This window comes from Antennarius striatus, chromosome 2 (genome assembly GCF_040054535.1).
Source record: "Antennarius striatus isolate MH-2024 chromosome 2, ASM4005453v1, whole genome shotgun sequence".
NCBI classification, from domain to species: domain Eukaryota; kingdom Metazoa; phylum Chordata; class Actinopteri; order Lophiiformes; family Antennariidae; genus Antennarius; species Antennarius striatus.
In genome coordinates, this window is record NC_090777.1 from 3,315,894 (window position 1) to 3,340,892 (window position 24,999).

A 24,999-nucleotide genomic window follows, 5' to 3' on the forward strand; every position below is an offset into this window, starting at 1 on the left:
CTCTCACGTTGGTTTGCCTTCTGGGTCGGCAAGAAATAATGAATGGATCAGACTAAACTTGATAAATCGTAGTTCAGCTCTAAATGTGTAAAGCTTGGTTGCCTTTATTGATGTTTATGTAGGAGTTACGGACATTAATTCTTGTGTGGGGGGTGAGGGGGTTATTGTGGATTGTAAAGTTTGTTTTTAAGGTGCAAAAATTAAAATTTGTAAATGGTTAAATATCAAAACTTGCAAAAGGGAGTAAGTAGCGTGAACTTCTACCCTCTGAAGAAATATTGTTGAGTGGAATTTTGTTTTTGACCTTTGTTGTAGATTTTATTTTAATTCAGGCCAACAGGAAGGAATTTTATATATATTTGAATATCACATTGAAATAATTCTGAAAGTACAAGACAAACTTTTGGAGCCAGCCTCTCTCAGAAGGGACGGATTGGCCCCCCATCAATCGGAGGATCCCCCGTTTGCAGGCAGGGCCAGCGGTAGGCTACTGTCAGTCCGGGTCGTACCAAACACAGAGGGTGGGGGGTTTACCCGGATTAAATGAAACTACATTATCTGTCATTATTAGCGGGAAATCGATTACTGATACTTATAGATTGCAGATTATTTCATGTACTAACATGCTGTATTTTTATCAGCTTCCATCCTGGATGACGGACAGCTGTCTGTGTGGGTCCCCCCCCCCCCATTTTCCCGGGAATGGACAAACTATGTGACCAAACAGAGGGCTGCGCTCCAGATAATAAATATTAGAATAAAAGGAGCGCTTTTATTTCCCATATGAAAAAATGTCGGTGGCGTTTTCCTCGGCGCGCCCCAGGAGTAAAGGGGAGGTGACGCAGCAGGCGATCCAGAAGGTGACTTGTGCGTCTTGATGGTTCCGTGTTGTCGGGATGTGGAACGCGCGTCTCGGTCGTTATTGAAGATGAAGCAGTCAATCGATCACAAGAAATGGCAGCTGATGCCTTAACATTAGAGGGGATTTGCAGGTGTGAACTAAACAAAGCCGTGACGGTGACGTAGATGCTTCCTTGATTTTATTTCTCACCTCTTATAAATTGTTTTTCATGTGTAAGGTTGCTCCTAATAAATTTAAAGCGCGACAATTATTTTTTGGGGGTTTCTGTTAATTATGAGCAGCAGTTTCTTGTCAGTGTTCCATTTATTGTGGGGAAAGGAAATAATATAAAGACATCCTTTGAGAAAAAGGTCAGTAGTTATAAAATAGAGAGAAACTGTGCGCTCAGGATAAGTCTGCGCCCCATGCGCATCAGACGGCGGCTTTTATCCTCGATTGAACCCACTGTGCGTCTAAAAACGCAGGGAGATGAAGACGAGAGCTTGACAGGATGTCCTAAAAAAAAAAAAAGCTGCTGTTTCATTTGTCCCTGTTCTGAAAAAAAAAAGAAAAAAAAAAGAAGTCCTGTCCTGGAATTTATTTTTAAGCTTGTGGAAGTTCTGCAAATCCAGGACAATGTCTCACAGGGCATTTCATTCACCACGCAGCGTGACGTGGAGATACTTGTGAACTGATGCTGGTGTGTTTGTCTCTCAAAAGATGCTGGATGAAAATCATCATTTAATACAGTGTATAATGGATTACCAAAGCAAAGGCAAGACGGCTGAATGCACACAGTAAGTGTCCTTATTCGTCCCAGGCTGACACTATTAATACCTTATTGAATAAACTGGAGGGAAGTGAAGTTGTTTCGATGTCCATTTTTTTGACAGGTATCAGCAGATCCTGCACAGAAATCTTGTTTATTTGGCCACAATAGCGGATTCAAATCAGAATATGCAGTCGTTACTACCTGCAGTGAGTCTTTTTTTAATCTGCTCCTCACTTATTTTTATAAGACATGCGAATTAAATCAAATTTCATCTAATTTTTTTTCATAGATTTATTTGTAGAATAAACAAAAATAAATCACCATTTAGGAGATGATGTTGGGGCCCCTATAATTATTAAATTTGTTGTTGTTGTTGTTGTTTGTTTTTTGGTTGAATTATTCTAAGCCTCCCACTGCCAACCTCTCCATGGGTCCTGGAGCGATGGGTCAGAGTGGGGCACATGTTCCAAGTAACCTCAATGACATCACACCGGGACTGCCCCCCACATCCGTTATGCAGAGCCACATGACCAACGGTGAGATTTGAACATGAATGTGCATTTGTCTCCATCACATCCTTCCGTCTCCTGGCTGGAGCGTCCATCTCATCCTGTTTTCTGAGCACGTTTTTATTCAGATGTCACGTCTTGTTTGTCAAATTTTCTCCCTTTGCTGCCTTAATGCTTGCAAAAAAATCTGTTAAAGATGGTCTAATAGTCTCTGAAGAGACTTCCTGCTTTGTAAACGCTTATAAGGCGCATCTGGTTATAAGGAACGCCTTCAATGAATGGCCTATTTTATATCTGTTTTCATATATAAGGCACACTGTCAGTTTTTGAGAAAATCAAAGGCTTTTTGGTGCATAAAATACTGGGATCACCAGGAATTGGCAGCTTTTATGGAAAATGATCAGTTTAAGATGTGTCTTATTTCTGTTTTGTTAATTTGGCTAAAGGTTTGGGTGAGAGAGAAGCCGCCACATGATAAAATAGGTGGATGGCTTCTAAAAAACCCCTGTATGTCTTATCGTGCTCAAAAAATTTGCCCAAATCTGCCCTCATTAGTCTGTTCACCCCCTTTCCGCTCAGTGGTATCCATCACCGTGACAGAACACATTCAGTTCATCGGAAAGAATGAGATACGGTCTCACTGACGTTGTATCCATCCGCCAACACGTGGTAAAGAACGAGATACGGTCTCACTGATGTCGTATCCGCCAACTAGTGGTGGTGTCCTGAAGCACGGCTCGTATTTCAGATTCTGCTCATATGTCGAACAAAAATATGGGCAGAGCGGCGACTCGTATCTCAAATAGCTCGTATCTCGAGGTTCTACTGTATGTGCATTGAATGTCTTTGCATATATTAACGTAGGAGATCTCTCCAACCCCCATAATCCCACCTCTTTCCCATAGTCTCTGTGATGCATCAACAGTCCACCGCTCCACACTACTCCCCTGCCCAGGCTGGGGGTCAACATTATCAGGGCCAGCAGGCCATGGGCTTGATGAGCCAGGCCAGTCAGGGGAGTGGCATGACGTCTCAGAGGCCAATGGGATCCTACCGCTCCTCGCAGCAAGGTAGGTGGTCGTCTCCATGCTGGTGGTGAGGTAATGGACTCAGTGGGGTTGTGTGTGTTGTGTTTGAGAGCTACTTAGGTTCATGTGTGAACTGTTGGTCAACACGCCTCCATTAAGCACGGCTCTGGCCTCACGGTTTCTAAACTGTCAGAAATGCAGACTTGGTTCTGCAGTATTAGCTTTTGTCTTCAGAGACCAGAAAGCCAGAGTGATATCGACGGGTCGGTTTCCAATCTCTCCCAGCCGCCTCCCTGCAATTTTGAGAAAGTGGAGATTGTGTCAAATTAGGTTCCTGTCTCTCCAAATCACTTCTGCTGTACTAGCACGAGGCTAATAATAGCTCCGTCCTGATATCTTATATTTTGAAGGGTGTGGACCAGGCACACGGGAATTCATACGTATTAAAGGAGGTCAGATAGGATTTTTGCTGCACCTCCAGAGAGTTTTAGTTCGTTCTTGTTATCCCGATTAAATTGAAAGGAAAAAAGGAAAATGGAGTCTGGAGTTTCTGCAAACCAGCACCAAGCAGAGATCAGATTCTCTCTGACACGTGACAAGCTTCTAATCCTCATTCTCTCTGCGAAAATTCCATCTTGTGTAATTTCATCCCGCTTTAATTGTCAGTGTTCGTGTGTTCGTCCGTTTGTTTGTCCGTTGGTCCACCAAATGTCTTCACAACCGTTGCACAGCTAGTTGTTTGATCTATGACAGTAGGTCAGAGCACTAGCTTTGATCTTTGACCCATGCAAGTAGGTCAGGGTAAAATTTTGAATTCAGGGCTGTCGCGGGATGTTGCAGTCTGTGACTGCCTCATTTGTCGTAGTTAAGATTCTACAGTCCATAGGTTCTTAACATTACGTCACAGGTTTGATAATTAATGATAATTAACTCAGAAAGAAATCTCTGCAAGGTCGTCTGATCTTTTTTCATCTTTCGTTAGTCTTCATTCAGACATTTAAATGCACAGTCTTTCAGGGTTCTTGTCCTGTCCTGTCCCCTGTAGTCTCCAGTCCAGCATCCAGTTGGTCCAAACCAACGGTTTAACCTGTCGCCTGTCTTGCAGGATCTGCACAGCAGTACGTGGGACAAGACGAGTTCTACGGAGAGCAGTATGGACACAATCAGAGCTCCAGCGAGCCCATAAACCAGCAGTATTACCCCGAGGGTAATCACGCACATCCATGAACTCCATTCACACAGCACTAAAATACACACAAACTGTTAATTTAAATGATTTTATTAATAACGACGTCATAACTGTTTAAGTAAGAAGAAGAAAAAAAGTGAAATTCTATATTGTTTTTATCCAATTTTAAAGCCCGGTAGTCAATTAAATGAAATGTTTTAGAAATAAAGAAAGAAGAATTGTTTTGTTTTGGGGGTTTTTTGCTTTTCACTAAATAGTTTTATTTTCCTTTATTTCACGTATTTTCCTTTGGACACTGAACCAAAGTTGACAGAACCTTCTCCACATAAACATCAGTAATATTTGTTAGTAATGTCTGTCTCTTTTTCTTCATTAACTTTTGATTGTTTTTTTACTCAAGGAAGCACTCATAGTTACTTGAATTTTCTCCAACTTTTGCATCTTTTTTGGAGGCACGGTGATAAACAATTAATCAACCGTCATTTGCATATTTGTAACCTTATTCACACCAGCAGACATTTCAAAGCGTTTTAACAGACAGACAAACCCAACAGGACTCTTATTGTTGCTCTGGAGGGTCGAACTAACTCCTTTCTCACTGCAGTGTGTGAAACGCGCAAACGAATTTAAAGCTTGCGTCCTGTTCTTTTAAACTTGACCTATGCAATCAGGTCTTGCCTTTCTAGAGGAGTTCTGGAAGTGTTGGTGTTCTCCACAGGTCACGGGGAGTACTCCTACCAGCAGCCGTCATACGGCGAGCCAGGCTACGACAGATCCTTTGAGGAGTCTTCACACTACTATGAAGGAGGTGACAGAAGAACCGGTTTAAAGTAATGCTTCATATTATTAGCAGCTGATGTGTGTACCTGTGTGTTTATTGTAGGTACCTCTCAGTACGGTCAGCAGCAGGCCCCGTTCCAGCAGCAGTACGCCGCTCAGAGCTACAGCGGACAGACGGCGGGTTACGGTGGGAACCGACCACAAAACCTCCCGGAAACATACATCAGACGAACTAACTGGATTAACCTGTCTGTTGTTAGGTCCTGGACAGGGTGCGTCCTCCCAGTATACTCAGTATCAGCAGGGCCAAAGCCAACAGTACGGGTCCTACCGCTCAACCCAGGGAGGCCCCGGGGCCCAAACACAGAGGCCATATTCCTACGAACAGGTAGGTCAATCAATGCTTTCTCATGTCTCTGTTTTACTTTGGTGACCCTCCCTCTCTCATGTTTGATGAACTCATCTGTTAGGCAACAAGGAATTATGGGTAATTGGGTAGTGAATAATTTCCATTTTTATCGCATGATTAATGCAGTTCAGTTCCCAAACTGATCAATATATTTGAAAACTTGATTTGGCAGTTAGTTGGTAAAAGTCTGATAAGAGAAGTAGACTGGTACCTCGAGATACGAGTTTGATCCGCAACGTGACTCAGCTCGTATGTCAATATCTGATGAAGTTGTATCCATCCGACAACACGTGGTAAAGAATGATAATAATAATAATAATAATAATAATAATAATAATAATAATAATAATAATAATAATAATAATAATGATAATAATAATAATAATAATAATAATAATAGACCTTTATTGTCCCACAGTGGGGAAATTTGTGCGATCGTGGCAGCAGGGGGGGGGGGGTCAAACATAAATAGTTAAATAATATACATACATATTAACATCTGCAACATATGAAATTTACATATTCACATATTGGAAACATTAACATATATCATATTATCTGAATGTACATTATGTACATTATTATGTTATTATTATGTTATGTTATGTACATTATTATGAGATACAGTCTCAAGGATGTTGTTTCCATCCGCCAACACGCAGTAAAGAATGAGATACGGTCTCACCGATGTTGTATCCATCTGCCAACATGTGGTAAAGAACGAGATACACTCTCACCGATGTTGTATCCATCCACCAACACGTGGTAAAGAACGAGATCCGGTCTCACCGATGTTGTATCCAACTGCCAACTAGTGGTAAAGAACGAGATCCGGTCTCACCGATGTTGTATCCATCCGCCAACACGTGGTAAAGAACAAGATACGGTCTCACCGATGTTGTATCCCTCCGCCAACACGTGGTAAAGTACGAGATCCGGTCTCACCGATGTTGTATCCATCTGCCAACACGCGGTAAAGAACGAGATCTGGTCTCACTGATGTTGTATCCATCCGTCAACACGTGGTAAAGAACGAGATACAGTCCCACTGATGTTGTATCCGTATCTGCCGATCTTCTCTCACCCCAACTGCCCTCATGTCTTCCTCACTACATCCATCCACCTTCTCTTGGTCTTCCTCTTCTCCTCTTCCTCTGGTAGCTCCATCCTCATCACCCTTTCACCAACATCTCAAATACTTTGTATCTCGAGGTACTCCTGTCCTGTGAAACCACGTGAAACACTGCTGTGCTACTAAAATTACCTTCTTAACACTCCAGGTCTGCATAGCTTTTCCCTCCTTTTAGCAGCCTGATGGGAGATTTTTGGGATTTCACAGCTCTGTCCTGCAGGGATCACAGTTTAACTTGTGTTTTCCTCCTTTAGTCCAGTCTGTCCAATTCCACCAGTAATTTACTGTCCCAGTGGTACATTTACCTTGGACATTGTCGTGTCTGCAGCATAAAAAACTGTGAATAAACGTTAGAAGTCGCAGCTGTCTGCTCATTCATCACACTTTGCTTTATTTTTCGCGCTGGTCTGGTTTTGTCTGTTGGGAAACAGCCTGACTGGGGTGTTAACAGACTCCCATGATCCTCTTTGCTTTCTGTGTGATGGTCTGGACCTTTGTGTGTGCTGAGAAATGACCGAACCGTTCAGGGGTCCCATATCATAGGAGGCCCTCCACTTCTGCCTGATTAAATATAAACTGTTTCTATCTGATTCACACTAGAGGTTCTGAACCTTCTCAGGACAACACAGCTTCTGTTTCACTCGTATAATAAGAAAAGAAAATGGAATGCGAGCTAATCTCTTGTTGTCAATCATTTTACATTGCAGGGACAATATGGAAATTATCAGCAATAAAGCAGCGTGTTATTTGAAAGTGGGAAGAAGACGGAAATGGAAATGTCAAACGGCGACACGCCGGCTGAGCTGTGGAGTAGAAGATCCGGACGTTCCAGATTTACTCACGCAAACATTCATTCTTAGTTGTAGCAACAGTAATTAACTCTCCTTGTTTTGCTTGTTACAGGAGCGACACCATGTTTCTACCCTATAATGACATCAGGGGTGCTTGTAGAGTCAAGACCGTTCATGTAGACCTGCATTAATTAGATTAATGATAAGCAGCAGTAGTGGTGCCTCGGTAAATTGCCTGTATCGTCTTTCTTTCCTGTTCTTTCCATTCTCTCGTCTTTATTCCATCCCCTACTTTTAATGTCAGTTTCCATCCACCATTGTGTGTTTTGATGAAATTATAGACAATAGACACCCAACTACTATCATTGTCCATGATATTCACACATTACATTTTCATTGGCATTGCTCTGCACAGCCATATTATATATTACGTAAAGAAGGGTCTCACTCTGATGCCTTTCAGTCGTAACTTTATGTAAAAAAAAAATTATTTACCACTTTGTCAGCACTTTATTTTGGTGTAACAGTGTATGATGTGTCTGAGATTCTGTAATCTTGTAGTGCAGTTCAGGCTATTTGAAACAAATCCTCATCAAAAAGCCAAAGCAGCACAGAAATAGAAGGATAACGGGTCCGGCACTTCGACTTTAGTCAGTGCTACATACTCCATCAGTAGTTTATCAGTAGTATGGTAAAAGTCTGTTTTGTTTTATGTTGTTAATGTTATAAATCAAAAATGTAAAGCACATTACTTAACCATTGTTGTGTCGGTGACAACTTGTCTCATCATATTTTGTACATAAATGAAGTTAATAATGTTAAAAGTGAGACAAGATTCAAATATGTACAAAAGCACACTTTGCCTTATTTTACATCTAGCTATCTATTTATCTATCTGATTGCCAGATAGACAAATATTATGTTGTTTATTAATGGATTGATTTATTTAAAGAACTACACCTCATCTCAGCTAGCGCTGTTAAGGATATTAGTGCGACTGTTAGGCTGCAGCTCTGCCATATACTGTATGCTCTAGTAACTGAACTTATCTCAGAGGGGTGAAATAAAAAGTCAACTTGCAGGTTTTATCAGTAGCGTGAGATACCTGGCTGTCAAACAGCTGATAATGACGAACCGCTCAACAGTGACAATCACAGGCGTCTCTGGATTACAGTCAGTTTGTATCGGTGTTTTGTTTTGTCGTGATCTGAATGTGTGTGGCATGTCTTTGTGTTTTGACGTGTGTCTGTGTGTGTGTGTGTGTGTGTGTGTGTGTGTGTGTGTGTGTGTGTGTGTGTGTGTGTGTGTGTGTGTGTGTGTTTGTACGAGTATAGAGAAAGAAAGAGGCAGAAGCAGTGATTGAGAGAGATTTGGTGTGTGTAACCCGAATATGAATGTTATGTACTTGTTTACTGTCAGACTGCAGATCTTATGTTTTCTGCTGTCTTTTGTTACTGTTTGTTATACAAAAATAAACTGCATTTAACCTTTAAGTGCTTTGAATTTTGTTCAACAAAGAAGAATGCCATTTTTATACTACTACTAATACTACTACTATTACTACTACTAAATCAATTAACCAATCAAATTTTATCTGTAAAGCACTTAATCACGTCAGGAGACATTTCAAAGCGCTTTTACAGGCAGAGAAACTAGATAGGTCATTTACTTTTTATTTTATATTATCTGACTGAGAAGCAATCAAAACTCTGTCATTAGACCTATTGAAGACATCGACCTTTAATTTAATTGATTTTAACACAATAACTTTACATCTGTGGATGTTTCCTGCCTTTATGTCTCTTCTATTTATTTTTTTGCTGTGCTGTAATACACACTCCAGAACAGCAGGTGGCGATCAAGAGCGAGAACTCAGCAGCTCATCCATGAGTGAGTCTGAAGATTGTCCCTCAAGGGCTTCCGTACAGTTTGTGGCGAACTACTGAGTGGAAGTTAGCATGTCTTTATCCTCAATAAAACTAAAGGAATGTACAGCATATTAATTATTTTATCTGTAAATTTATGCGTAGTTTTTTGCGTATAGTAGAGAGAATTACTAGATGTGTGATGAATTTTAAAATGTTGAGGTTTAGCCTCCGATGTCTCTCTAAGGACACACCCTCAGGTTTCATGCTAGGCCAGAATGTCAGAGTAAACACGCCGAGTGTTTTCAGGTGTTCTCCGGGGGCCACAGCGTGGGGCCCGGGGGCCACCGGTGCCGTCAGGGATCTCAGCACCTCCTGTTCGCTCTGCGCCAAAGCGCGCAGGAAAGGCAAGAAGGCGGAACTATCCGAGAAGAAGCTGGTAAGCGTTTGAGCTAGTTGTTAGCTCTGTAGCAACAAGTGAATCGAACAAGAGCAGGTCAAATAATCGATGCCAGAGTTAATATCCTAACTTGTGTCTGATGTTATTTTTCTTTATTGATTGATAGTTTGATCCTTGATTGATGGAGTTCTGTGGGTTTAATAAGCTGACAAATTAAAAGGATTTATGTTAGAACAGAGAAACAAACAAAAAACTTTTCTGTGCAACTGTAATGTTTCTAACTTGAATAAGTAATAAATTCAGTTATTTAACATTAAGGAGTAGTTACAGTTATGTTACATTAAATTGAGTTTATGTTACATTTATTAGTTACATCTGGCCCTTTGAGGACAGTTATTAGGCTGATGTGGCCCTGGATGAAAATGAGTTTGACACCCCTGCTCTAGGATATTCCAGGTTCTCTGCTTTTTTGAGGGATGCTTGAGATCATCATCCTGTTGAAATGTTCAGGCTTCAGCTTCTTAACACATGGTGTGACAAAATCTGACAGGTTTTCCTGATATGTTATGGAATCCATCCAGAGCATCACTGACGAGCAGCACTAGAGGCAGCAGTGAACACTGTTTTTTCCAGTATATGTTTCTCTGGTTGGTGACTGACTTGTACTTTTCCTGATTCGGCCCACAGACACGTTACTTCGTAGACCAACGACGTGTGAAGATGAGTGGGGGTTCCGGAGGGAAAGGGCTTTGCAGCTTTCACAGTGAACCCCGGAAAGAGTGGGGCGGACCAGATGGAGGAAATGGAGGTGACGGAGGGAGCATCATAATCAAGGGTGGGTTAAATGCAGTTAGGTTCAAAGAGACATAAATATTTAGTTACCTAATTTATCAAGATTTATCGCTCTGAGAGAGGTGAGGTCAAAATGCACTTTTGTCTGCTTTGTTTATTTGGTAACAGCTGATCGGGTTGTTAAGTCGTTGGTTCGAGTCGTTCCCGTTTACAAGGGGGAGGACGGGGAGTCGGGAGGCAGCAAGAACTGTTACGGCAAGAATGGCGGTCCGACCTACATCCGAGTGAGTCTGTGCGTCGGATCTGCGTCTGATCATAAACGGTTGTGTTCAAAATCGTAGCGTTGTTCTGTGGTTAAAACATCTGATGGATGAGAGAAATGTCTAAAGAAGTGCAGAAAGTGATCGGCTGAAATGATCTCCCCTGCGAAACCAGAGAGACGTGGAAGAAAAAAGACAGAAAATGGCTTACAGCCCAATATTCATTTTTCCTAATTTTCTGTAAAGTAATGAAATAATCGAGTCATTTTCTCTTTGTGATTTCATTTAGATTATAATGTGAAGCGTTCACAATGCATGGAAATAAAACCTGTTGAAAGGCATTTGAGCTTTATTCCCATTTTAAACAAACTGCTGTTACTTTGAGGATGACTATGAGGATGATAAACCCTCTGTCTAACTTCACCGCCGATGCTTCACGCTGAAGGTCCCACCAGGCACCTTGGTGAAGGAGGAGGGGGAGACGCTGGTGGATCTTTCCGAACATGGCCAGGAGTTTGTAGCCGTGTTCGGGGGTGCCGGCGGGAAGGGGAACCGATTCTTTCTGTCCAATGAGAATCGCGCCCCGATGACGGCGACCCCGGGAGACCTGGGCGAGGAGAGGGTCCTTCAGCTGGAGCTGCGCACCATGGCTCACGCCGGACTGGTGAGAGATCTGTCACGTTGGATCGTCAACGCTGGTGTTTGGGTTTTTAATGTCATGAACGATTGTTTCATTCTCGTCTTGATGCCATCAGGTGGGTTTTCCTAACGCTGGGAAGTCGTCATTGTTGAGAGCCATCTCTGAAGCCAGGCCCGCCGTGGCTGATTACCCCTTCACCACACTCAACCCCCATGTGGGAGTCATCAAGTACGAGGACTACGAGCATCTTGCAGGTGATTTTCACCAAATTTTTTATATTCTGTACGATTATTATTCTTATTTCATGATAGTATAACACAGGTAAACCTCAGTTTACGTCGTTTTGAGTAACATCGTTCCTGATTATCCGTTGGGTTTAAAAAAAAAAAGATAAAAATAAAAGTCAAGTTTACTCCACTTTTCGTCTGTCCGCCACAAATATTAGAAAAAAATCAATGTTAAAAGTACATGATATCATGTTACTGTATAATAAATCAGAATAAAAACATTTAATATCAATATGACTCGCGTTGTTTTTTGATTTATTATCATGTCTCCTGGAACCAGTTAACGACGTAATCTGAGGTCTACCTGTATTTTTTTAGGGTCCCGCTCTGGATAATCGTTCATTTCATGCACATTTTCTGTTCGTTTAGTCGCCGACATCCCAGGCATCATCCGAGGAGCGCACCTGAACCGAGGGCTGGGCATCTCCTTCCTGCGTCACATCGAGCGCTGCCGTTTCTTCCTCTTTGTCCTGGACATGTCGGCTGCGGAGCCGTGGACTCAACTCCAGCAGCTCCGGTTTGAACTGGACCAGTACGACCCCGACCTGTCCCAGAGACCTCACGCCGTCGTAGCAAACAAGATGGACTTACCCGAGGCCAGAGGGAAGCTGGAGACCCTGAAGGGTGTGGTCAGCCAGCGGGTCATCCCCGTCTCGGCTCTCACCGGGGAGAACACGGAGGAGCTCATCCTCCACCTCAGGGAGCTTTACGACGGGGGCTTCCAGGAAGGCAGCGGCGACGGCGATCCCTTCAGGTGGTAGCACTACTTCCTGTCGCTCCAATGATGCATCTGTCATATATGGTTAATTTGGAAATAAAATATATATTTAAATATTTTGATAATAAAAACACAATCCAATGTGTGTTTTTTGGTTCTTATTAAAGATATCATTTATGTGTATTTTGCATTTTGACCAATCATGCATTCTGGGTGAACTAATTGTTTTGGATCATTCTTAAGGACTTTTACAAAGGTGACATCACCGGCACATTCAGATAAGAGTTCTGAAAGGATGTTGTTATAAGATCATAAATGTTTTAATTTGCTTAAAGCTTTGCTTGATAAAATGTTTTAATAAGCACAAAAGTCACTTCTACAGGTTGGTAATTAAACTATTTCCCGATTGAGCCACCAGAGGGCGCGTGTTATTCACTTTTGAGAATTTGATTTCCTTTTCCTTGAGTCTATACAGTATATTGTTATATATTATATATTCCTATAGACTAACTGAGTAATACCTGCCTTGACATGAACCAGGCTTTTAGTCTATCAAACTATTCAAAGGAAGATGACAGATTTAAGCAAACAAACCTTCATTCAGAGACAACTGGTTGGATGAGACTTGTGACCCGTTCACCTATGACCTCATATCACAGGTGTCTCTGCATGCAGAAGGATTTACTGCTGTGTACTTAATTCTCAGCCTTTACAAACGCAATGAATCCAGTGGTTTGAATCACCTGCAGCTTATACTGGAAGAAGATCAGTGTCATGTGTTTATACAGTTCACAGAAAGGCCTTTTGTTTGAAAGCAAGCGGAGGATTTTTGACACAGTGAAGGGAAAGAAATGGAACGCTACGAGGTCAAAGCAGAGGAATGGGTCAAATATCGATTGATCTAAAGTCACCATGTTTCACTGCAAACTGGAACATTTTTTTTGTGTAAATGTATTTTAAATGTAGAATCTTCTGCAGCGACAGCGGCAACTTTGATTCACGTTTGATCTTGGAGGGACTCCATCTGTCATTTCACAGCTCATCATGTGACAAGAGAGGAAAAAAGAATGAGAATTTCCCTACAGGGATCACACCAGTGTACAATAAATAAATAAATAAAAATGGGCTTGAATCCCCTTCATCGTTACCTGAAGTAGGACAGAGTTGTGATGGCTGCCTGATTCGTATATGATGCATCAAAGCAAGGTTCTAGGTTTGTATTTACCTCAAGACATTCTATTTGTATGAAATAGCTAATTTAAAATTATTTAATTTGTTGACAGTTTACGTACACACTTTTTTTTCCCAGAAAAGTCACTACGTTCCAAATTTTTTTTCCTTTATTTGAAAAAAAATACAAAATGAAAAAAATTGAAAATAAAAATCAGTTCGCATTCCTGATGCCAGCTTGTGATAGACGTTTTATTCAAATCTTGATTGTAACTTATTTTATTGGAATGGCTGCCCTCAGGATGCTGCAACATGCAAGATAGTTAAATTTAAAAAAAATAAATTATGGACCTTCATTTTTTATTTGAATCTCCTCTATTCATTATTCCCCTTTAGGCCAATCAGTCACTCTGCAACCCAGTTTTATGAGAATTGTAATTATAGCTTCATCCAAATTAACAGAAACATTAAAAACGCCCAAGTTTGTAATGTTAGAGAAAGAAAAAAAAAATCATCTTGAATCCTGCTTTTATTCTTGTCAAAACCTGAACACCCTGCGTAGTTGTTGATGGGAGCTACAGCGTGGACCGCTGCCGCACGCTGCACGCCGTCAGGCAAACAGGCGTCTAAGAAAGGGCCGGTGAGCGATCATCAGCAAAACATGAACGAATAAACATCAGGTCACGGCTGCATGTTTGTTCATTTAACTGTTTCAAAATCACTTGAATCCAAATCACTTCCTCTCTTCTTTCAAATCAAACCTTTATTTATAAAACCATTTCACGCAAGAACAGTCAAATAAAAAACAATTGCAGTATTTTCTGCACTATAAGGCGCACTTGGACTATAAGACGCACCTTCAATGAATGCTCTATTTTAAAACTTTTCTTTTTTCAATTGGAAAGTATACAGGATTATAAGGTGCATCTGATTATAAGGCAGACCTTCAATGCCATGTTTTAAAACAGTTTTTATAAGGCGCGCTGTCGTTTTTTGAGAAAGTTAAAGGCTTTTAGATGCGCCTAATAACACGGAAAATACTGTACCAAGAAAGCCCCTCCCACCCACCCTTGATACTACACACACACACCCACACACACACACACACACACACACACACACACACACACACACACACACACACACACACACACACACACACACACACACACACACACACACACACACACACACACACACACGCACACACACACACACACACACAAGAAACAACATGCCATACATGACATTTTACATCACATGAGTAAAATTGCATAATGATGCTTGAAGGGATTTTCGTGACCCGCTTTGGTTTGATGACCTGAGTTTCTCTGGGCTCACAGCAGCTCACAGGGATGAACCTGAACACACCCACAGTCTAAACAATACAGAACCAGCGTGACGAGCTGCCAGCAGTTCACTGGAAAATTATTATTGTCATCAGACCCGAGGGTGTTTCCTTCAGACGTCAACAACCTCTAACAGTCGGCGTTTACCTGGAATTATTAAGATAATCAGTTTCCCCTTCCAGTTAAAGGTAGGTTTTATGTTCCTCAGCTTTTAACACATAAACCAGTCTCAGCTGTAAAGTCTGGATTATGAGATTATTTTATCATCCTGACATCGATCCTAATCTGATTCATCTTTGTAGTTTCGTGAGCATGAAATATTTCATTGACTCAGGTTTTCACGGCAGCCCATTAATGTTTAACACAGATGATTATCTGAATTTGGAGGCTGAATAAATCAAATTCAACTGACAGCAAATGTGACTGAGTTCCATTTTCTCTGCCAGGTTACATCATTAGATGTGTTCTGTCTGTTCAGGGCAGTTTCCGTCATCATCAAATATAATTATTTCCAATTGAGTTCTATGAACTCCAAGAATTCTGACTGTTTTTGTGTATAAATGAAACATTTTCTGCTCTCTAGCCTTTCAGAAACAATAAATAATTACTGAATTATAGGATGTGAAACTGCAAAGAAAGGAGTAGAGAGAATAGAATAATCAGTTGCACTATAGAGAAGGTTTGTGACTGACCCGCTAATCCAAAAAGTCTCATAATCCGTAGTTCAAAGCAGAATAATTCATATGTAAATAACATTTATACCTCAGGATCCGTACCAGCCTCATAAGTTTTGCATCAGAGTAACTAAAGGGTTCCTGTTTTACTGAAAGTAGTTCCTTTAGAAGGCATGCAAGTCGATGCCAGAGCGCTGAACTTGGAATTAAGATGCAGACCCCAATCAAAGCGGACTTCTGGGATGGGGATGGCATCCAGATCATAGCTGCCCTCTAAGGGCCCCTCCTCAGCGTAGACATGAGGGGCGTAATCACACAGCTCCTCGCCCGGCGCCTGGAGGCTCAACAGCATCTGCAGTACAGAGGAAAGAAGGATGAACGTTCGATAAAATAGAACAGAATCAACCGATATGTGTTGGATTTATTAAAATATTTTTGTTACCTTATTCAGTACTTTCAGCTGAATGTCACGGAGTTCCTCTGAAAAGTAACCATTCCATTCCATCTGCCTCTGGGAAGTTACAGGCAGGTTTGTACAAATTTAGTTTTTTTAGTACAGTTCAGTCTATTAATAATATAGCATATAAAATAATAATAATAATAACAATAATAATAATAATAAAGAATATAAAATAATAATAATAATAGTAATATAGCATATATAATAATAATTTAAAAAAATAAAATAATGTAGAGCAATAATAATAATAATAATGATAATAATAATAATAATAATAATAATAATAATAATAATAATAATAATAATAATAATAATAATAATAATAATAATAATAATAATAATAATAATAATAAAAAAGCATATAAAATAATAATAATAATATAGCATATATAATAATAAAACAATAATATTCATGTAGAGCAATAATAATAATAATAATAACAATAATAATAATAATAACGTTAACGATAACGATAACAATAACAACAATAACAATAACAATAATAATAATAAAAAATAAAATAATAATAATAATAATAATAATAATAATAATAAAGTAGCATGTAAACCTTGTTAGCCGAGGTTTACCTGCACATTGTCAGATGTTCTTAGAGATTCTGGTACCCTGTGCTCGTAGTTTCCATCCAGACTTCTTCTCGCGTCCCAGGATGACCCCAGTGACTGAAACATCAAATGTTTCAGAATTTTTTACTTTACAAGAAAACAACTTTTGAAATCCAGCAGAATCAAATGAACCGCAGTAGAAGAATGAACAACCTGATACATGGAGACCCCTTGTGAAAAACCGTGACCCATGACACCGTTTCTCCAGTGCTGGTTCGATGCATTCTGGGAGGGAAGAAACGAGTTAAGGTCTTTAGCAGATAATAGATCCACAGTACAGTGCGCCCTCGCACAGTTTTGGTCGGCAGTCATGTGATACCGTACGCGCATTCTATTGGCTGACGGCATCAGGAAGTGCACTGCGTTCTGTGAGTCTTGGACTTCCATGAAACACAAAAGTGCTTTAAACAGTCTATCAGAGTGTGGGAAAAGGTAATACAGATAGAAGGTGGTTTAATATCAGTATGGGGAGGGGTCATAAACGTTTAAATTACCGTAAATAATAAGATAAATAGTTTGTTGCTCTATCGTGGAATTCATTAATTGCGTGTGATTCCTGGAACGCATTAACCGTGAGGAAACGAGGGATTACTGTATATTAGGCTTGAAGATTAAGATGAATTATTTCACGGTTTGAGGATTTCCATTCATTGTCCGGTTTTCCCTCCTGTCCTCTGTGTTCTGGGTTTGCTCCGGTCACCTGTGTCCCTACATCCACCTGATACGCCTTATAATCAGTGCGCCTTATATATGAAAAAAGTTTGAAACTAGGCCATTCATTGAAGGTGCGCCTTATAGTGCAGAAAATACTGTACTTAAGCTCGGCTCAAACCTCAGTTTACTGTCAGATTGTTGTCAAACCTTCAGGTTTCTTAGACGTTTGAGATTTTGTTTCTTGACTTTTGCCTGTTCTCCTAAAACCTCTTGTTGAATTTTATGTTGATTAAACGATAAATGTGAATGTCTCCTCCGGAGTCCTGCAAGTGGGTCCTAACCCCAATAATTAACGGTAAATGCCCATTTTCAAACAAATTAACCCACTTAATAAAAAATCGATCAAGCAGGTCATGTGTAATGAAAAAAAAACAAAACACTCCAGTAATTCATGTGAAAAGTGCTGACTCCACCAACTTATTCCATGAAAAATGCCTTCCTACCTGAGAAACCTGAATAACCTGAGTGTTGAGTTTGTTCTAAATCCTTGAGAAAGTTTAGATGTAACATCTCTAAATGTTAAAGGGCCAGGGTTAATTCCTGAATCTGCCTGTTTATCTACTTCAAGTTGTTCTTGTTTAATCTTGCTAAAAGTCAGAAATACCAAAAAAAAAAACCTCCAAAAAACAAAACACAAGCTCCTTAATGGAACAACAACAACTTCTGTACCTGGTATGAATGGTTCCCTTGCTGTTGCTCATTTTGAAACACATCATACGCTGAATAGGCTTTCCATTCCGCCGCTGCTGCTGTTGTTGTGTTGAATAACTGTAAAAAAAATAAATTAAATAAAATAAGAATTATATATATATATTTTAAAATAAAATAATATATGTAATTATATATATAATAATATAATAAAAAAAATAAAATTATATATATATATATACACACACACACACACACACACACACATATATATATATATAAATTGATCACACATAACCAACTCGAATTCCTTACATTCTTGCAAATAATAATCTTAAACACATTTTAAAGCATCATCACGCACTGGCTGCTGCGTTATCACGGAGACATCGGATGTGTGTTGGTGGTGTTTCCCTCTCAGACTGTATCTCTGGTTTGACCGCAGGACACCAACCTGTTTAAAAATTTAAATAGAGAATGACAAACTGCAAAATGTCAGTTTTATTAACATTATTTTAGAATCTAAATGACCTAAGATTAGAATTATGAATCAAAAACACAACAAACTTCTCTCTGTGTATGATTTGGTCATAGTCTCTATTCAACGGAATGTAAAGGTCGCTGAATGATTTACTTCGCAGTCGGTTCCAGGCGTCTCGGTGTTGGAGATCATCAGATGTTGTCCTGAATCTTCATCTGAGAGAAAAGTTTTCTCCGCCTTACACGACAACAGGGCAGCTAAAAGCAACACGCCTGGGGGTAGAGACACCACACACAGAATAAAACAGAATAAAATGAAGTGATGTATCACAATTCGGTGTTTAACTGTCACACTTCATGTGTGATCAGAGCTGTTTTCTTACCTGCAAGCAGGATGATGCTGAAGCAAATGATCCAGACCGCCACGTCTCCCAGAGAGGAGCTTTTAGGGGAGTTACAGCTCGGCTTCGTTGGGTCTGAACACCGACACACACTCACTGACAGGTTGTGTACGGCTTTGTTATCCTGGAGATCTGACACTTCCAGAGTCAGCTCCAAGTGTCCAGAATGAACGGAGTCGTCCTTCACCAGGTTGGCTGAATATCCTGAGTATTCACAATCAATTCAAGTATTAGAAAACATCATTTAAATGTTTCCTATAACGTAGATCAGGGATGTTAAACTCATTTTTACTGAGGGCCACATCAGCATCACGGCTGTCCTCAACGGGCCAGATGTAACTAATAAATGTAACTAAATGTAACTCAATGTAATGTAACATAAATGTAACTACTCCTTAATGTAACTAATAAATGTAACTCAGTGTAATGTAACTAAATGTAACTACTCCTTAATGTTAAATAACTCTGAATTTACTACTTATTCAAGTTACAAACATTACAGTTAGACAGAAAAACATGTTTGTTTCTCTGTTCTAACATAAATCCTTTTCATTTGTCAGGTTATTAAACCCACAGAACTCCATCAATCAAGGATCAAACTATCAATCAATAAAGAAAAATAACATCAGACACAAGTTAGGACGTTAACTTTGTTCAAAACCTTTCTGTCAGTGTTAAAATGGGCTGAACTACTGCATTGTGGGAAATGTAGTTTAGCTCAAAGAACACTTGACCTATTTATTTTTAGACACTCTGACTCTTTTTACCCTCGCGGGCCAAAGAAAATGATGCGGAGGGCCACATTTGGCCCCCGGGCCTTGAGTTTGACACATGTGATCTAGACTTAGAAGAAGGTTGTGAAGTTCACCTTGGTTTGGATCGAGCCTCCAGCCTGCGACATCTCCAAGGAGCTTGAAATGGAACGGCCCCCCGTAGGGCTCCTCATCCAGGTCCACAGCGGGGATGTTGGCCCCTGAGGGTCCGTCACCCTGACACACGATGACGCTGCTCACATTCAGGGTGGGAGCGTTGTCGTTCACGTCGATCACGTGGATGCTCAGGGCTGCAGTACTGGTCATCGGAGGTTGGCCTGGTGACCAAAAACACAGATAGGGAATTTTTATAACCCCATCGTGAACTATAAAATAATTTGCATTCTGACAAATAGTGCAAATAATTGGGACGAATAAAGGATTATCTTATCTTTTACATAAATTTGTATATGTGAGCTTTAATTTGTCTAGTTTTGGCTAAATCCAGAATATTTTCAGATGCAAAATGTAGATGAATGCGTCCGATTCAATAAATCAGGTTTTTCTAGGAAAAAAATAATCAAATTTATGATTTTGACGTCTGAAAATCCTGAAATCAGTCACATCAGCCACATTTAAAGGGTTAAAATGTGACTGATATTATTGCTAATAAAAATGAAGATAAAGAATAATAATTATTATTATTATAGTAGTATTATTATCATAGTATTATTTTATATAGTAATTTATATCATATACATATAAATATATATAAAATATATATAAAATATATATGTATATATATATATATATATATATTCTTAGAGTATATGAAAAATATGTGGTAATAATGGGAGTCAATTGGACCATTTCTGACCATTTTGGGTATTGTGTGTAGACATTTTATACACTTCCAATGACAGGCATGAAAGGATTCAGAAAATAAAATTTTATATATTTATCCTTTTAACTGACTAATTTTTTGATTTTTGGGAGAGAAACACATAAAAAGAACAAAAATGTGACTTTTGGGCCCAAACAGTGCCCAAAGGTTAATGTAAAATTACCGTTGTCCACAGCGTATACTGTGATGTTGTAGATGTTGTCCTTCACAAAATGCGACTCTCTATCGAAGGCCTTGGATGTGGTAATTCTTCCTGTCACATGATCCACTGTCACCCAATCAGCTGGATCTTTTCCTTTCACGTATCTGAAACGTGTGTGACGTGAAAAAACATCTTCAGCGCCTCCATGCATATCAAAGTGGAATGTTTCTGTCCTCTAACAGAAGGTGTGTGTCTTCTTCATGACTTACACCACCGTGTTTGTGCTCCGGACATCCGGGTCTGTAGCCATAAACGTCGCCAGGTCCTGCCCCCCCTTGATGTTCTCGCTCAGAGTCACATGTTTCTGGGCTACATCAAAGACGGGGGGCTCGTTCACGTCCTCCACCGTCACGGTGACCCGCTGGGAGGTCACGTACGACCTCTCCATTCCAGTCGTGCGGCTCGAGGTCACGACTTTCCAGAGACCGTCGGCTCTGCGACTCACGACTTTACACGAGTGATAAGGAATCTCGTTCTCGACGACAACGGTCACACTTTTCGTTTGGATGTCTTCATAGTTTAGATGCTGAAAAAGAGACGATCAGTAGAAATGTTCACCTGTAAGCTCTGGTCTGTGGTTCATCTCCTCAACACAGGCCAAAACTTTTTCATGAAAGTAGTTCCTGTTTGAGATTTAAACATGATTAATTAATTTTTAAAAAATATATAAAAAGTAATTAATTAAATTAATTGATTTAATTAATAATGAATTTTAATTAATTACTAAATTAAAAATAATTATGTAATTAAAAATAGATGTGCTGAAAAAGGTTAAAAGTACTCATCATTACAGGTAAACCTCCGCTTACATCGCAATTCTTGATTATACGTCGGTTTTCAAAATAAAATACATGGATAAATAAAAAATCAACTTTACATCATTTTACTTGACCTGTTTTTTTTGTTTTATAATCTTTGAAAAGGATATTATTTTTATCATTCAGCCATAAATAAAGCGTCTGTGATGTATGGTAAACAAATTGTATTCATAAATTTAGATTTTTTTTTTTCTGTACTATGTGAAAAAATAAGATTGAATTGTTTGTGAGTTTAAAATAGATTCATATAAACTAAATATTATTGAAAATACATTCATAAATAAACTTCAGTACTGAAATGGAATCAATCAATCCAATTTAAGTTAATTGATATGGAGATAAATGATGACTGTATAAATTAAAATTCAATCAAGAAATATAATAAAACAAATAAAATAAAGCTAGAGGCCTGACTAAAAAGGTAAAAATAATGAAATAAATAAAATTCAATTAAAAAACAGTCTAAAAAGGTAAAATAATTAAATCCCCAATTAATAACATAAATAAGTTTCAATTAAGAGCCAGACTGAAAGGTTAATAGTATTATAATGGGTTTTTTAAAAAAAAAATAAATAAAAAAAAATACATTTTTAGTTGAAAGCCAAGTTAATAAGGTGAGTCTCGAGTTTGCTTTAAAAAATGTCCACATGACTGCAGCATAAATCACGTGTTTCGTATCATCTTTTGTGTATGTTCATCAAATTCTTCTCTGACTGTAGTTTTCAGAGAATTGAACCACCATGGCGTCATTAAAGTACCTTTTCCACGTAGAGCAGTCCCTCATTGGTCTCTGGGTCGGTGCTGATCATGAAGTTGTTCTTGTCGTCGCCCTCTTCGATTCGATATTTCGCCCTCCATGCAGGCGAACCTTTTTTATCCTCGTCTGTGACTTGCAGACGTGAAACCAGAACGTGATCCTCTCCTTCTTTCACTTTACCCGAACCCTGCATTAAAAAAAAACAAAAAAAAACTATCATGTGTACCTTTATCAGTGATCAATGCTGTGGCGACTAAACACCAGTAGCTTCTCACGGTTTGTCCTGTGATCTCAGGGATGTGGTTGTTTCCATCTTCAATATTGATGATGACGGTGCAGGAGCTGGAGAGCTGCTGTTCTTCTCCGTGATCTTTGGCCTCCACTATAACCGTGTATGTCTCTGCTTTCTGATTGGATAAAAACAACAATGGTTTAAGGGCACCGAACTTCCAAAAATCCGCAGATCTAAACAGTATTTCAGTATTTTTTGATTTGTGCATCAGGCCATTGAAGGACGACTGCTCTCACCTCGTGGTCCAGACATCCTTTGAATGAAATGATTCCAGTTTCAACATGATTGGTGTTTTTTAAGTAAAACTCCAAGTCTTGACTTTTCGGAGTGACCGAGACTATTTTCATATCGAACATTTTATTCCCCTCTACGGAATCAACATCGTTTGCCGTGATGACGATCAAGTTGGTGCCTGTCAGGGGTCACAAGGAACGAGTCTTTTGGTTTTTATTTTTGGTTATACTGAGACGTGTATTCGACGACGTTTCATCGGTAAATTAGTAAAAACACACACCTTGCAAAGTTGACTCTTCCACGTTGATTTCATATGTGTCACGATCAAACTTTGGCGGGTTGTCATTGGCGTCAATAATCAGAATCTCAATGCCAAGCCGCGTCTCTACTAACAGATTTTCTGTGTTGTACGCCAACAGGATCAGCTGGCATGGAGAGACACAAAACACGCAAATAAAATCAAAATAATGACATAAAGATATTCCAAATGAGTATCTTTATTTCATGAGACTCTAACCTTCAAAACTGAGAACTCCTCGTAGTCCACTGGGCGGTGGACGCTGAGCTCCCCCGTGTGTTTGTCGATCTGTAACACACCTTTGGGTTCCTCATCTGCACCTTGACCGAGAATTTCGAACATGCCGAGCTTCTTCTCGATATTTATCTGGAGACAGTCAAAAAGGTAAAGTTTGTATTGACCCCCCACCTCCCCCCCCAGCAGACGGTCGTTTGTGCAAGTAGATAGAAAATACTCACCGTCCCCAGAGAATATGGAAAAGTGCCATTATAACCCTCAAAAATAGGAAAGGAGTCAATGATCCAGTTTCTTTTTTGTCGCTGGGAAGTTTTTGAAGATGATCTGTGGACTCCCAGAAACTGAAAACATGATCTATTGATTAGATGGATAGGTAGATAGATATTTGGGTAGATAGATAGATAAATCTCACCATGACGATGAAGAAGCAGAGCCATATCTTTGCCATGTCTATGAAGTCATGAAGTGTCACCTGGAGCGAACCTGAGTGAATGCCATGTCACAAACGTCCACCCTGCTCACCTGTCTGACGTCTCACCTGAGAAACGGAGGGCGGGGACAATAACAGATGAGCTCTCATCCACCCGATGGAGCAAACCTGGAAGTTGAGCAAACTTCCAAGGAACTGGGTGTGTGCAAAGAAATATGTGTGTGTAGGTATGTGTTTGTGTGTGTTTGTTTGTTTGTGTGTGCATGTGTGGGAGTGTTAGAATGTGTGTGTGTGTGTGTGTGTGTGTTTGGCTTCTTTGGAAAATGTGGTGAGAATTTGTGCGTGTGTGTTTTCTCGTGTTTCAATGAAAACTATGTGGATTTTTGGAACTGGTTTTCCTCACGATGGCGGAAACGATTCCTCAGCACAATGTGGTGAATAAATATTGGGTTGTCTTGGGTTTATTAAGAAATAGTCTTAAATAACTATTTATACAGAAAGGACATCGTATTGCCAGTGATAAAGAAAACACAGTTTCATTACGACGGTATTCATCTGCAAGGTCTGCTTGAGTGATTCAGTGATTATAAACGGAAAAACGGTGAAGAAAACAAGCAAAGTCAAAGAAAAGAGAGTACAGCCTGGCTTTGAGACAACATTGTGTGCCAAGATAAATATCTATGTAGATCCTGCAGATTTACATTGAGCAAACAGAATAAAGTTTGACTGTAAAATGATGCAGAAAACTTTCAATAAAGACTCTAAAGTTCAGTAAAAAAACATTGATTTCGACTTTATTGTTCACAAAGGGCGATCTGCCTGATGATTAAAGCAAATTTATGCAGATTAATCCCTTTTTTCCCAAAGCGAACTGATCTGTAATTCAGCACTTTAGTACCAACAACATCTGGACCACAGAAGAAGAAATCTCATTCAAGCTTTTGTTACATATATTGTTTTCTAACAAATGGAGCAATCATAATATTCACGTTAATGCTGCGATTATTTAAGAATTGCAATCAGCCTCAAATACTAAAAAGAATGTTTAGAATCTGCGGTCACAACTTCACAGTCATATGAAGGCATCTATAAATCAGAGAATGTAAAGCGTTTGGTCTCAATAAAGATTTACATCCAGTCAA

The 24,999-nt window shown here is 39.5% G+C and overlaps 3 protein-coding genes across 3 annotated transcripts; 2 read left to right on the plus strand and 1 right to left on the minus strand.

Annotated features, from left to right (window-relative positions):
- Positions 1 to 791: 791 nt before the first annotated feature.
- Positions 792 to 8,712, plus strand: LOC137612651 (calcium-responsive transactivator-like). Its single transcript, XM_068341284.1, has 10 exons — positions 792 to 860; positions 1,562 to 1,638; positions 1,735 to 1,819; positions 2,020 to 2,149; positions 3,028 to 3,192; positions 4,256 to 4,357; positions 5,058 to 5,147; positions 5,223 to 5,306; positions 5,380 to 5,507; positions 7,368 to 8,712. Exons 1-10 carry the CDS (start codon positions 792 to 794, stop codon positions 7,392 to 7,394), a joined length of 957 nt encoding a protein of 318 aa, XP_068197385.1. The 3' UTR covers positions 7,395 to 8,712.
- Positions 8,713 to 9,379: 667 nt separating this feature from the next.
- mtg2 (mitochondrial ribosome-associated GTPase 2) lies at positions 9,380 to 12,807 on the plus strand. Its single transcript, XM_068339646.1, has 6 exons — positions 9,380 to 9,755; positions 10,404 to 10,551; positions 10,677 to 10,792; positions 11,214 to 11,432; positions 11,524 to 11,662; positions 12,065 to 12,807. The coding sequence occupies exons 1-6, from the start codon at positions 9,474 to 9,476 to the stop codon at positions 12,454 to 12,456; spliced, it is 1,296 nt and encodes a 431-aa protein (XP_068195747.1). The 5' UTR covers positions 9,380 to 9,473; the 3' UTR covers positions 12,457 to 12,807.
- A 1,969-nt stretch (positions 12,808 to 14,776) lies between these two features.
- cdh26.2 (cadherin 26, tandem duplicate 2) lies at positions 14,777 to 23,899 on the minus strand. Its single transcript, XM_068342482.1, has 18 exons — positions 23,840 to 23,899; positions 23,649 to 23,768; positions 23,410 to 23,556; positions 23,173 to 23,317; positions 22,895 to 23,070; positions 22,642 to 22,773; positions 22,368 to 22,553; positions 21,001 to 21,317; positions 20,753 to 20,895; positions 19,802 to 20,023; positions 18,916 to 19,137; positions 18,687 to 18,805; positions 18,417 to 18,506; positions 18,074 to 18,172; positions 16,844 to 16,915; positions 16,655 to 16,747; positions 16,049 to 16,117; positions 14,777 to 15,958 (listed from the first exon to the last, which is right to left on the minus strand). The coding sequence occupies exons 1-18, from the start codon at positions 23,873 to 23,875 to the stop codon at positions 15,737 to 15,739; spliced, it is 2,610 nt and encodes an 869-aa protein (XP_068198583.1). The 5' UTR covers positions 23,876 to 23,899; the 3' UTR covers positions 14,777 to 15,736.
- Between the last annotated feature and the right edge of the window lie 1,100 nt (positions 23,900 to 24,999).